The sequence below is a fragment of the Equus caballus genome, chromosome 30 (assembly GCF_041296265.1).
Source record: "Equus caballus isolate H_3958 breed thoroughbred chromosome 30, TB-T2T, whole genome shotgun sequence".
Classification (NCBI taxonomy): Eukaryota; Metazoa; Chordata; class Mammalia; order Perissodactyla; family Equidae; genus Equus; species Equus caballus.
In genome coordinates this window covers 11,564,325-11,577,357 of record NC_091713.1, presented here as the reverse complement: position 1 = coordinate 11,577,357, position 13,033 = coordinate 11,564,325, and the positions used below count along the sequence as shown (strand labels likewise).

General features: G+C 41.8%; 1 protein-coding gene across 1 annotated transcript in view; it reads right to left on the bottom strand.

Moving 5' to 3' along the window:
- The window catches only part of FH (fumarate hydratase), a 33,867-nt gene extending 21,170 nt beyond the window's left edge, over window positions 1–12,697 (bottom strand). Inside the window, exons 1-3 of the mRNA XM_023632800.2 lie at window positions 12,363–12,697; window positions 6,150–6,284; window positions 1,362–1,472 (exon numbers count right to left, since the gene is read on the bottom strand). Coding sequence (XP_023488568.2) covers window positions 1,362–1,472; window positions 6,150–6,284; window positions 12,363–12,488 — 372 coding nt within the window. The 5' untranslated portion in view covers window positions 12,489–12,697. The remainder of the gene's footprint in view (window positions 1–1,361; window positions 1,473–6,149; window positions 6,285–12,362) is intronic.
- Window positions 12,698–13,033: the final 336 nt, after the last annotated feature.

Below are 13,033 nucleotides of genomic sequence, written 5' to 3'. Positions count from 1 at the left end.
ATGGTGCCAGAGTTCGTGGCTGGCTATCACGTGTAAACTGCAGCACCGCTCACTCCAACCACGGCTACTTTAAAGGGGGAAAGATCATCTGCTGTTCATGGCACAGCAACTTCACCGATTCCAAAAGAAACCTGACTCAAAACCATCTCTCTTCTATTTCTCCAACTGCTTCCTCTAATAAGCCCCAGACAGGGCCCCTGTTAAGGCTGGCAAATGTGTTAATGTGTTAGATACATTTCCTCTTGGTGCTCAGCAGGAATATCCAGCAGATGTTAGAGCCAGAGTCAGCACGATAATGAACTACTGACTTGAGAGAGTGAGCTCACTAATAGCTACTTCATCGCACATATGTCCGGTGAGCAGCAACTGCCAAGTATAGAGACAAACACGGTCCAGATTTGTCCCTATTTTTCTCATATTTGTATACTTTAAGTTAATGTGTTAGTTTCTGAATTGTAAGCTTTCTAAGAGAGTCAGTGCTTAACTTCATTTTCTGGAATAATTTTAGCTTAAAAATATTAGCATGCACTTTAGAAATCTATTAACTTAAACAATTGGTTCACTTTAAAGTAAAACTTTTTCCTTTTCCTAGTTACATAAAAATAATGGGTGATCAGTATAGTAGTCATCATAGTTCTACCCCTCACATAATGACTCCCAGCCTTTTGGCATCTCCCTCCAGTCTCCACTCCAAGCAACGGGAGTGTATATGCATATACGGAAAAACGCATGTTTTCTGTTCATTTTTGCTAAACAAAATTAGGATCATAAAATACATACATTTTGCTACCTTTCCCCCTACTTCTCATATGGTAGGCTCTGTTATATGATATTCTTTAAAAAACTAATTTTCTATGACTGCACATTATAACTTATCTAATCAGCTGTTAGGGATGGATACTGTCTAATTTCTTATTATTATAAACAGTACTGCAATGAACATTATGTATAGAGTTTTTAAACTGTTATCTCTCATTGCCTTCTTAAGATTAGTGACATTACATTCTCCATACGTATTATCAAATAATCGACTAGTTTTAAAAGGAATCATTTATACATAAAATAAGAAATCAAATACATGTTTAAACAGCATCTCTTCAAAAATTTTTAACTATTCAAATTAAAAGAAAAAGTCAAGAGAATTAAAAAGAAAAGGTATAATATCATCCAGAAATTCTGCCACAATACAGTATTTTAAGCACCATATTAACACCCTCACCAAACAATAATGCTCCCACACTACCTTGAAATTCACTAACTCAAGAATTCACAGTGCCCCTTTCCTCCTGCCAAAGCTTATCATCATCTGGTGGATGATATGGGTCTGACGCCATTAAGTAAACACAGTTATCACCTCCTACCTCATCTGCTGCCTTCATTATTGCATTAGCAATCTTTGGATCAAGACCATAATCCTGGTTTACTTCAGCAGCCGCTCGCTTCAGGATGCCAAAAGCTTTAATAACTGGAATCTAAAATTGATCAAAAAAAACCTCAAATTTGCAACGTCAGTTAAGAATGAAAGTTTAAGATTTCTATTTTATGCAGGTGCAAAAACTGTACGCAAAACAATAACTTAAGTAATACTATGACTCGAATGTTTAGGATATAGAAAAAGATTACAGTTAGGTATATAATAAACTAAGAATCATCATGTATCTATTTGTTTAGGGAACCAAATAAAAGCAAATACATTGACTGTTCAAATAGATGTGTGTATGCCTCACAACACATATACATATATATACACACATATTCACACATATACAACGTATCATTCATCCTATTTTATAACACATTACAATGTATGTGTTCATTTCATATATGTAAAAACAAATGGTACTCAATCATTTCACCAGCAAGCACCATTATTTTCCCTCACTGAATCCCACGCTACATTATAAGTTTTCCTTTTTCTCTTAAAAACAAAAAAGCAAATAAATGTAACAAAATGGTGTTGGGAAAACTAGACAGCCACACTCAAAAGAATGAAACTAAACTACTATCTTACCCAAAAATTAACTCAAAATGGATTAAAGACTTGATTGTAAGACCTGAAACCATAAAACTCCTAGAAGAAAACACAGGTGGTAAGCTTCTTGACACTGGCCTTGGCAATGATTTTTTGGATCTGACTCCAAAAGCAAAGGCAACAAAAGCAAAAGATCAACAAGTGGGACTACATCAAACTAAAAAGCTTCTGCTCAGCAAAGGAAGTCATCAACAAAACGAAAAGTCAACCTACTGAATAGGAAAAATATTTGCAAATCATATATCTGATAAGGGGTTAACATCCAAACAAATGCAGAACTTATACAACTCAATAACAACAACAAAAAACCCCATTCAATCCAATTAAAAAATGAGCAAAAGAGGGCCAGCCCAGTGGCACAGTGGTAAAGTTTGCACGTTCTGCTTTGGCAGCCCAGGGTTCACTGGTTCAGATCCCGGGCGCAGACCCACGCACTGCTTGTCAAGCCATGCTGTGGTAGGCATCACACATATAAAGTAGAGGAAGATGGGTAGGGATGTTAGCTCAGGGCCAGTCTTCCTCAGCAAAAAGAGGAGTATTGGTGGCAAATGTTATCTCAGGGCTAATCTTCCTCAAACAAACCAAAAAAAAGGGCAAAAGACAGGAAGAGACATTTTTCCAAAGAAGACATACAAATGTCTGAAAGTACATGAAACGGTGTTCAACATCACTAATCATCAAGGAAACGCAAATCAAAACCACAATGAGATATCACCTCACATCAGTGAGAATGGCTATTATCAAAAAGACAAGAAACACAAGTTTTGGTGAGGATGTGGAGAAAAGGGAACCCTTGTGCACTGCTGGTGGGAAAGTAAATTGGTGCAGCCACTATGGAAAACGGTATGAAAGTTCCCTGAAAAATTAAAAATAAAACTACTATGTGATCCAACAATTCCCCTTCTAAGTATCTATCTGAAGAAAATGAAAACACTAATTCAAATAGATATAAGCACCCCTACGTTCACTGCCGCATTACTTGCAATAGCCAAGATATGGAAACAACCTAAGTGTTCACTGATGGACAAAGAAGATGTGGCGTGTATATACATATATATACACATACACACACAATGGAACACTACTCAGCCATAAAGAAGAATGAAATCTTGTCATTTGCAACAACGTGGATGGACTTTGAGAGGATCATGCTAAACAAAGTCAGTCAGAGACAGAGAAAGACAAATACTGTATGATCTCACCTATATGTGGAATCAAAATAACAAAACAAACAAACAAAAAATCAAGGTCATAGATATAGATATAGAGAACAGACTGGTGGTTGCCAGGAGCAGGGGGCGGAGGGGTGCGTGAAATGGTGAAGGCAGTCAAAAGGCACAAACTTCCAGTTACAAAGTAAGTCATGCGGATGTAATGTATAGCGTGGTGACTACATATACAGCTAATAATACTACACTGCATATTTAAAAGTTGCTAAGGGAATAGAACAAAAAATCCTCATCACAAGAAAAAACTTTTCATAGCTGTGTATGGTGACAGATGTTAACTAGACTTATTGTGGTGATCATTCCATGGTGTATACAAATATCGAATTATTATGTTGTACTCCTGTAACTAACATAATGTCATATTTCAATTATACCTCAATAAATAAATAAATAAATGAGATAAAAATAACATATTTAACTGCCAATTTATATAAAATAACCAGTTACTGAATAGGTATAGCTCATCTCAAAGCCAAAAAGTATGATATTCTAGTTAGTCAGTGAAGCCTTACACTCAATAAATCAGTGGCAATTGCTCTCAGAAGAATTATTTTTAAACCCAGAGTTCTACAGACTGAAAGATGCTTGCTTCTGATATATATAACCATATTTCACACCCATTTAGTCTGCAGATCTCTTCACTTTCCACTCCAAATCACCTCACCAAATTTAAAGGGATAAACTGAGTTACTTTTGATGAATTTTACCTGATTTTAAGATAGGTAAATTATGTGTTCTCATCAAAATTAATAAGACAGACTGTGGTACAGAGCCCACTCCTGGTTTGAATGGGGAAAGGGCAGGCGGGAGAAAGGAAGGGTGAGGAAGAGCGATGAATTTATTAAGGCTACAGTCCTCAGAGCGAATCCAAGTGGAAAAACACAGAGAAGTAAGGAATAAGACACATCAAACCTGGGTGAAAGAGAGGATAAACTGACAGGCACACAGAAAAGGAAATAAAACCAGAACATTTTTATGTATTTATTTTTTCTGAGTAAGATTAGCCCTGAGCTAACATCTGTGCTAATCTGCCTCTATGTTTGTACGTGGGTTGCCATCACAGCATGGCTGATGAGTGGTGCGGTCTGCACCCGGGATCCGAACCTGCAAACCCAGGCTGCCGAAGTGGAGTGTGCTGAACTTAACCACTACGCCACAGGTCTGGCCCCCTATTTTGAATTTTAAGAAACTAAAATTAAAACATTTATAAGTTTTTTACCCAAAGGAATGGAGACAAATGGCACATAGGATTAGAAACTTAAAATTTTAAACATGAAAACACATGGGAATTCAAAAGTCTACAGGAAGCCTGAGTGTGGGTTAAACCACCACCCAAGTCATCAGCAAACGCCCACGGGAATGGAGTGACTGATCCCAGTGTTTGTGGACTCACAAACATGAAAACGGGTCACAGCAGAGAGACTCACTGAATACTATTAAAATAAAATGGTAAAATGCGTCCCTGGGGAGGAAAGAAGGGTTTCATTATTCTGAATTTCCTCACATCAGAAGCTCATAGTCTGTTTTGGTCTTGTTTTCCTTTGGGCCTCAGGTACAAAGGGTTGGGTTAATTACACTACTCAGTTCACGGCACTTCAGTCTGCTTTATATGTAACAAAGGTCAGGAAATTAATCCAGATGGATGCACGTTGACAAAATTGATAGCCCATGCGTCCATCTTTCACAGATGTGTGATCCAAACAGCTGCCCTGTCTCTGGAGCAGGAGCAGCAATCCTGCACCCCAGGACCACACACCTTGCTGGCTGAAGCAGGACAATCCAAACAGGAGCCACGCTGACTCCTATCAATATTGGTCAGGACTGACCTCTCTAATCCCAGGGGCTGAACAAGATGAGAATATTTTAGGATCAACTGCTACCCTTTGTCTCCCAACCATGTAGTCTGGTCTATGTTTACCTCCCCACCCAGCTTGCTGTAGGGAGCAATAACAGAGAGATTTTCTTCAAGAAGATTCAGCTGCCTGTTACAGAACTATATGAACCTGTCATGATTCAGTCTTGAAGGCTTAGGAATGAGCTAAAATACGGACGTTAAAATTATTCTAAGACACGAAGTATACTGAGACGACAACTGTTAATAGCTCCCTGGGTGAAGTCCAGCTACTTCTAGGCTTACTAGCCTATCCTGCACTCCGGCAGTAACTATTTTTCACGCTCCAGTTGGGCTCCCATAGGACATGTATTTCATCAACTCTTTTCACACTTCAACATCTCTGAAATCAGATGCATCCTACAATCAATGACATGTCACAACTTTAATTGGCAGCCTTTTCCTTTCTTAGTGGTACATATTGGTGCATCTTCCAATTGATGCCACCTTAGATTTAATAAAATATGGTAGAAAGTTTTCTAATCATTAAATCATTCATGTGCATTGAACAAATACTAATATATTATATCCCAGACATGGTGAAAAATAATATTTTTATGCATTTGTCTATACTTTTCTGAAACTGAAACCAAGCATAGTAAGAGGAAAACCTATTTTCTTTTAAATCAGTTTTTTTAAAAATCAGTTTTAAATCAGTAAAAAAATAAAATTAAATATTGAAATTAAAAATGCTTACAAACTGTAAAATCCTAGTAAAAATCTGAAAAATCCCGGCAAGAATGAAAAGACCAATCATTTAGTTCTATCAAATAAAAATCCAAAATACTCAAAGCCACAGCTCAAAATAACAGTATACTAAACTTCAAAAAGTTCTTTGACATTTTAATGAAAGAGGAACATCTTATTACTCACAATGCCAATTCTCCAATAACTTTACATTTTAACTGTAAAATATTTATTTATAAAGTAAAGTGACTCCTGTGAATAAAGCCTAGTTCACCCAAAGTCAGCCAACATTTCCATAAAAGCCACTTACGGGCATGCGCTCTGTCACACCTCCAATCTTAAAGTTCATGGTGGATCTCACGGTCTGGGCACCATAATACTTATCATTCGGGACCTTCAGTTCACCAAAGGTATCATATTCGATCCGAAAGGAATTTTGAGATGCCTAAAGATAAAGATAAGACACTGTTATAGCTTGAAATGAAACTAAGTATCAAAATCAACAACATCCCATCAGCTGTAAGGGAAAAGAAACCTTAATAAGAACCCCTAAAGACAAAAAATCCCATTTGGGGCCTGGCCCCACGGCCAAGTGGTTAAAGTTCCATACACCCCACGTCAGCGGCCCGGATTCGTGCATTCGGATCCCAGGCATGGACCTACTCCACTCACTGGCCACGCTGTGGTGATGTCCCACATATAAAGCAGAGGAAGATGGGTACAGACGTTAGCTCAGGGCTAATCTTCCTTGAGCAAAAAAAGAGGAGGACTGGCAAAGGATGTTAGCTCAGGGCCAACCTTCCTCGGTGCAAAAAATAAATGAATAAATCAATCTCATTCTGATTCTCATTCTACTCCCCAGCTCCAGCTCTTTTCTTGAGAAATTTGTGTCACACAAATTTATTAATATAGACATTAAAGACAGACCGAAGAATTCACATACTACACAGATGATAAATACGAAGAAAGCCTTTGAAGTATTAATAGTAATCTTTTCCAATTCAAGAGTACGCCTATTTCTGGTCAAGTTTTGGCCAATTCAATGTACTCAGGTTAATGCTTATATTCTGGGAACTTTAGAAAACGGTCTAAGAATGGTAACTTACAATTTGTATATATTACATATTCAAACACAGCGTCACGTGGTCTCCGAATACTCTGCCTGAGAGCAAGCTGCGCGCAGAACCACAGTCCAGGCCCTGCAGTCGGACAGCCCAGCGCTCAGGAGCCGCGCCACCTGCAGCCAGTCAGCTCTTCTCACTCGTACAGTAAAGGAGACGTCCAGAAGGGCAGATGGGCTGGGGCGGTCCCTACCCTTCCCAGGGGGATGGAACCTGTGTGAACACGGGGCTAGCTAGGGATCCTCTCTCTACCAAAAGGAACATACTTACATGTATACAAAGTCCTACATGTGGTCTTAGGGAGCTTACATCTCGAAGCCAATCCACCATCCAGAATAAGAACCCACGACCCACATACCTTTTATGGCGAACCTAGGATGCTACCAAGTACATCAACTTACATTAATAAAAAAATTAGTAACTGCTCAACAAATATTTTATAAAACTGTAAAAAATTTATAGTAAAACAATAGAAATACGGAATTTACAGATGATACTTTATATTAAGGAGACTTCAGAGACTCAGAGCTTTAATTAATGTTCATCTTGCATTAATGATAAAATAAACATGGTCAGATGACTCAAAAAATTTAAAAATCCCTAGACAAGTAATTTTGTCTTAGTAAACAGTCCTGACAAGGAAAAATTTAATTTCTAGGCATCCCCTCGGACTAGAAAGATTTACAAAACCCTTTATATGCTATAAAACCTTTCAGACTGCATGAAAAGAAAAATACCACTGTATCCATGGACAAATACAGGAGTAGGACCAACGAGGTGCATTTCTTTTCTACGACTGGAAGTCTGCAGGGGACTGGCCTAGCCATCAGGAGAAACAACAAATAAAAATAATCACACTCTCACATTCACTGTGCTATGCAGTCAGCACTTTTCAAGAAGTACCTTATTCGACTTTCACAACTACCCTAGGAGATTTTACTGTTAGTACCCCCACCTTAAAGGAGACATGGAGGCTTGGAGAGACTACATAATCTCAGCAGATCACCCAGACAGCAAGGCGGAAGGCTGATACATTCAAACCCCAGACTGAGGGATTCCAAAAGCATCTGGTTTCCTTTTTATCAGTACTTCCATAAGCCAAGAAATGGAGGGAGGGACTCCAGACTGGCCCACTATAAGCCCGTGAGTGGGCAGCCTTGTACCCCTACCCTGCAGAATAAAAGCAGCTGAAGACATGCAGTTATATTTTTCTCTAACAGAGCTGGGTTACACAATAAAAATACTGTGCAATACGATCTTGTCTTGGGTATCCTAAGTAAATATCCTCGCATGCTAAAATATCCTCTGTTTCCATAAGATTAGCAATGACAGCAGCGGTACTGCACACACGAGCTAGTTCTTGCTCTCCATCACCTTGCTATGAGACAGCAACAAGATGCCGGCTCCAAAGAAGGGAGACTGGTTTCCATTTGGTCATTTGTGAAATCAAGTTCAATTCCTTAAATTTATATCACCATTTTTTGTGTTCAAAATTATTAAATTTTCATCATAAAACAGCAATAACTTTGTCCTCTAAGTAACAGGTTGCTATGATAAAACTCAGATCCATTCAAAGTTACTTGGAAAGATCTAGATGAATAAATTCAGCTATGTTCTTTTGCTTAAATCTTAAAGGAAACAACAGCCTCAATCAAATTCTACGATCTCAACACTGATCTTTTAAAAAGTGCAGAAGTCAATTGCGGCTGAAATATAATCTCAGCAAACACTTCAAAAAATACACTTCCTGGGCTGGCCTGGTGGCATAGTGGTTAAGTTCGCGTGCTCCACTTCAGTGGCCTGGGGTTCAAAGGTTTGGATCCCACATGTGGACCTACACACCACTCACCAAGCCACGCTGCGGTGGCATCCCACATACAAAACAACGAAGACTGGCAGAGATGCTAGCTCAGGGACAATCTTCCCCAAGCAAAAAGAGGATGATTGGCAACAGATGTTAGCTCAGGGCTAATCTTCCTCTCACACACACACACACAAAATATATATACATATTTCTTGTCCTTATAATAAAAATAAACATCGCAACTTCGAAACAACAAACACTGTTTGCATCAGCTTAGCTAATAATAAACTATTCCAAAACGCCAAAAAGTTATCTATTTATTTAACCCCAGGAAAGAGACAGGGTGTACAAATTCAGAGAAGAGAAGCTGGAGAAGTGCTGTAAAACACTCTGGAAGGCACCAGGAATGAGAAAAACGACCTGTCAGAGGAGGCTATGCCTATGCAGGGTTGGCACCTGCTACGTAAGAACATATATAAAATGGACAGAGAACAATGAACCAGATGATGTTGCCAAACCTCTTCAAACTCTCTTTACAGTGACCACAGAAGACAAACCTTTATACGGCGGCAATTGTGACACGTGCACACGTGACACACGAGACTGAAACAAAATTTCATCAGTGTATGTCACACACTCATATTTTCTATTCTATGCTATTCTATCAAAAATAATAACAAAAATGCTGGTTACTATACACTTCATTATTTCAGCAGTCACTAATGAGTCCACCTGAGGTTTCAACAACACTGGTGTGGTTTTCAAAACCTTCCCACATTATCATCCAGATTCTCTCCTCCCAGTGGCATGAGCAAGAAGAGGAGGCTGCTGACCTAAAGGAATGAGAAAATTAGTGCTTTTGATGAAAAATTCAGTGACGAATGGCATCTCTTAAATATAAACAAGTTTTTAATTCATATAATATATCCATTGTTACAAAAAAAGTCTTTTTGAAAACAATGTCTTCATATCCCATAATTCAGAGAGCAGAATTTCTGGGCGAAGCTTGGTTTGTCCTCTCAGGGATTAACGTCATGGTTTGAAGAGTTTAACCAGCCAGGCTCGGGCAGGCACAAAGGCGCAATTTCCCCACGGTGCCCGCGAGATGCGTGTTCACAGTCACTTCCCCTCCTGGAGAAGCACAAATAGGTGATGTGTCCAGTGTTCGCTGCGTGTGATTGCTATTAGGCTCTAGAAATACCAAGGACTGTTAGCACCTACTAACCTCAGGAACTGATGAGGCCGTCTCAAAATCTGCATGCCAGCCTAAACCAGAAAGGTCAGCCCAAAAATACAGGCCTCGGGCCTATAAAATGTCCCCATGCATGTGCACGTGTAAGACAACCAGTAACTAAACCATGGCACCTCCTAAAGAAGAGGTCAAACGCCTTTCAGATTCTCAGTCTAAGGTGGGTTAAAGAGTATTTCAGTGTTCAAGAAAATTCAAACCACTTCTTAGGCAAAAAGACGACCTCAAGGGATAAAAATCCAAAATTTGACTTCATTGCGTTTGTGTTTTCAGTTTCTTTCTGAAAAAGTCTGTCTGGTCTTAAAATACAGGGGGACCACCAAGTCTTGAAATATTGGCAAATGCACAACAAATGGTTTATTGATATTACACTGCCATACAGAAGACGATACTATCTCTGTTTCCAGACTTCATGGCCATTCTGAAGATCATTAAAGAAATAAAGAAAACAGACTTTAAAAACATATAGGGCTTCTCCTCCACCAGGCTGCCAGGCCAACGTCCCAGCTGGGCTGTTACATAGGTTCAATCGCACGGTACTTTCTCTCCTGAGTAGCATCTGTCACAGTGAATTAACTGTGCCTGATTTCTTTGTTTATTTAACCTCCACCGGTAGTCTCTAAACTCTATGTGCATAGCAACTGTCTTATTTATAGGGCCAATATATAGCAGGTATTCAATAAATACGTTAATTTCCTATTGGACAAACTTTTATGTGTTCTTTCCGATAAAAGGTAACTTAGGGCATTTGGGTTATGTGAATTTCTCAACACTAGCAACAAGAAAATCTCAACAAAATCAACACAGATTTTGGGGCTGAGAACAGAGGGCAAAAGGTGTATTAAGAATTATAGGGGAGGTGCTGGCCCTGTGGGGAAGTGGTTAAGTTAGCGCGCTGTGCTGCAGGCAGCCCAGTGTTTCGTTGGTTCGAATCCTGGGCGCCGACAGGGCACTGCTCATCAAACCATGCTGAGGCTGCATCCCACATGCCACAACTACAAGGACCCACAACTAAGAATATACAACTATGTACCGCGGGGCTTTGGGGAGAAAAAGAAAAAAAAAAAAAAAAGAACTACAGGGGAAAAAATTAGCCTCATCTGATGCTAGCTAACATTACAACACTAAAAGGCAGTGCTATTTTTTGACATTTATAGGCAATATGTTCAGTTCTCCAGTGTCCTATTCCCTTTTACAATACACTAAATAAGTAAAAAATAAATAAAATTTTGAAAGGCTCTAAAATGCACTAAAATTATTCGAGCAAGAAGTTCCAGGAATGTAAAGAACTCTAGATTTTGTAGTTTCAGGTATAGTGAGGCCATCAAATTATTTTAAAGTTTACAGTCCAGAAAACATCGTGGGGCTTTGAAATATCCTAGATATAAGCATTTTTAATGATCACTCACTGCCTGCCAAGCTCGGTCAAAGTCCTTTCACACGGACAAGCTTGCTGAGTAGCTGTAATTATTTTCATTTTACAGGCAGAAACTGAGGCGCAGAGACCACTCGCCAAAGTCCAACTCTTGAGTTGGAGAAGAGGATCTCCTTTCTTTGATTGAGAGCTCCCACGACAGCACAGCGAACAGGGCAGCACTGCCACTCTTCCGAATAGATCATTCCTCTCCCAAACCTCTCCTGACCACGTACACCTGCACCCCGGCACGCGATGCTTGTCATAGCCGGTTGTGCCGGAGGAGGCACCCCGGCGAGCACAATGCACACTCAGGGCAGCGGCAGGGACACGGCCTCGGACCTTCCAGCTCCCGGGCTGCCTTTCCGAACGATCGCGCTCGTTCAGCCACAGGCGGGTCCTGCCCGCCTCCGCCGACACGCGCAGCGCACTCCGCCCACGTGCACAAACTCTCGGAGTTTACAAAGGGAAGCGGGCGGACCGCGCTCAGCCTAACAACTACACGGGCAGCTGCACGAGAAGTAAATGCGACGTTCGTACGACCCCTCAGCCCCACCTGGACCCGACAGCTCTGCACAGGGAGCCCGGGAAGCCACAGCGCACAGGCGGCGGGACCAGCGCCGGGCCGCCGAGGCCCTGCCACGAGGAGCGGGGGACGCGGGGCAGGCGGGCCCGCCCCCGACGGGGCCTCGGCGCGGGCAGGGGCGCGACCGGGCTGGGCCGGGCCCAGGGGCGCCCGCAGACCCCCAGCCGCCGGCCCCGGGGTGGAGGTTCCTCCCCCGCGCGCTGGGGGCGCCGGGAGCCCCTCGCCGGCCGGGCGCGGCGCGGGGGGGGCGGCGCTGGAGGAAGCCCTCCCGCCAGCCCGCGGGCACTCAGCCGGCGCGCCGGAGGGCTGAAGGTCACCGCGCGGAGGCCGGGACGGGGCCCGCGCTCACCATTCGCGCGGCGCTAGGGGGCCGGCAGGGGAGGGCCGCCGCGCCACAGGAGTCCGGAGCCGAGGCTGCGCCCGGAGCCCGGAAGAGGCGCCGTGGGCGCGCGACGAGCCGGAGCGCGCGGTACATGGTGCCGCGAGAGTCAGGGCAGAGTCCCCGGGCGCTGTGGCCACGCCTCCGCGCCGGCTGTCAGAACCCGCCCCGCCCACCGGGCTCCGCTCTTATCCAATCAACGGCCTCGAACCGAGCGGACGAGGCGGGACCAATCGTGAATGGCCAGTAAAGAGTGAGGGGGCGGGCTTAACTGCCTTGTTGTAGAACAGACATTTGAAGCCCTCGGATTCATGGGAAACTAGAGAAGGGGGTTATGGGAAAGGCGATGCCAGAGAGGGAGGGTACTAGCTAATGGATCGTCAGTTGCTGTTTGCTTGGTGGAGTAGCCTAGGAAGAAATATTTATTTATGCATTTATTTATCATGTAACCGCTCATTACGTGTTCTTTCTGTTGGAACTTTTTTCCTTATTCCAGATTACAGTTTCAGGATGGAAATTTTGAAAAGCACAGCAAAGTATAGAGAATGAAATAATTATCCAAATGTCAACACTTAAAGATAATTACTCATTTCTTTTAACTTGTCATTTTGAGATCTCTACAATTTCCTTTCTCTCCTTAA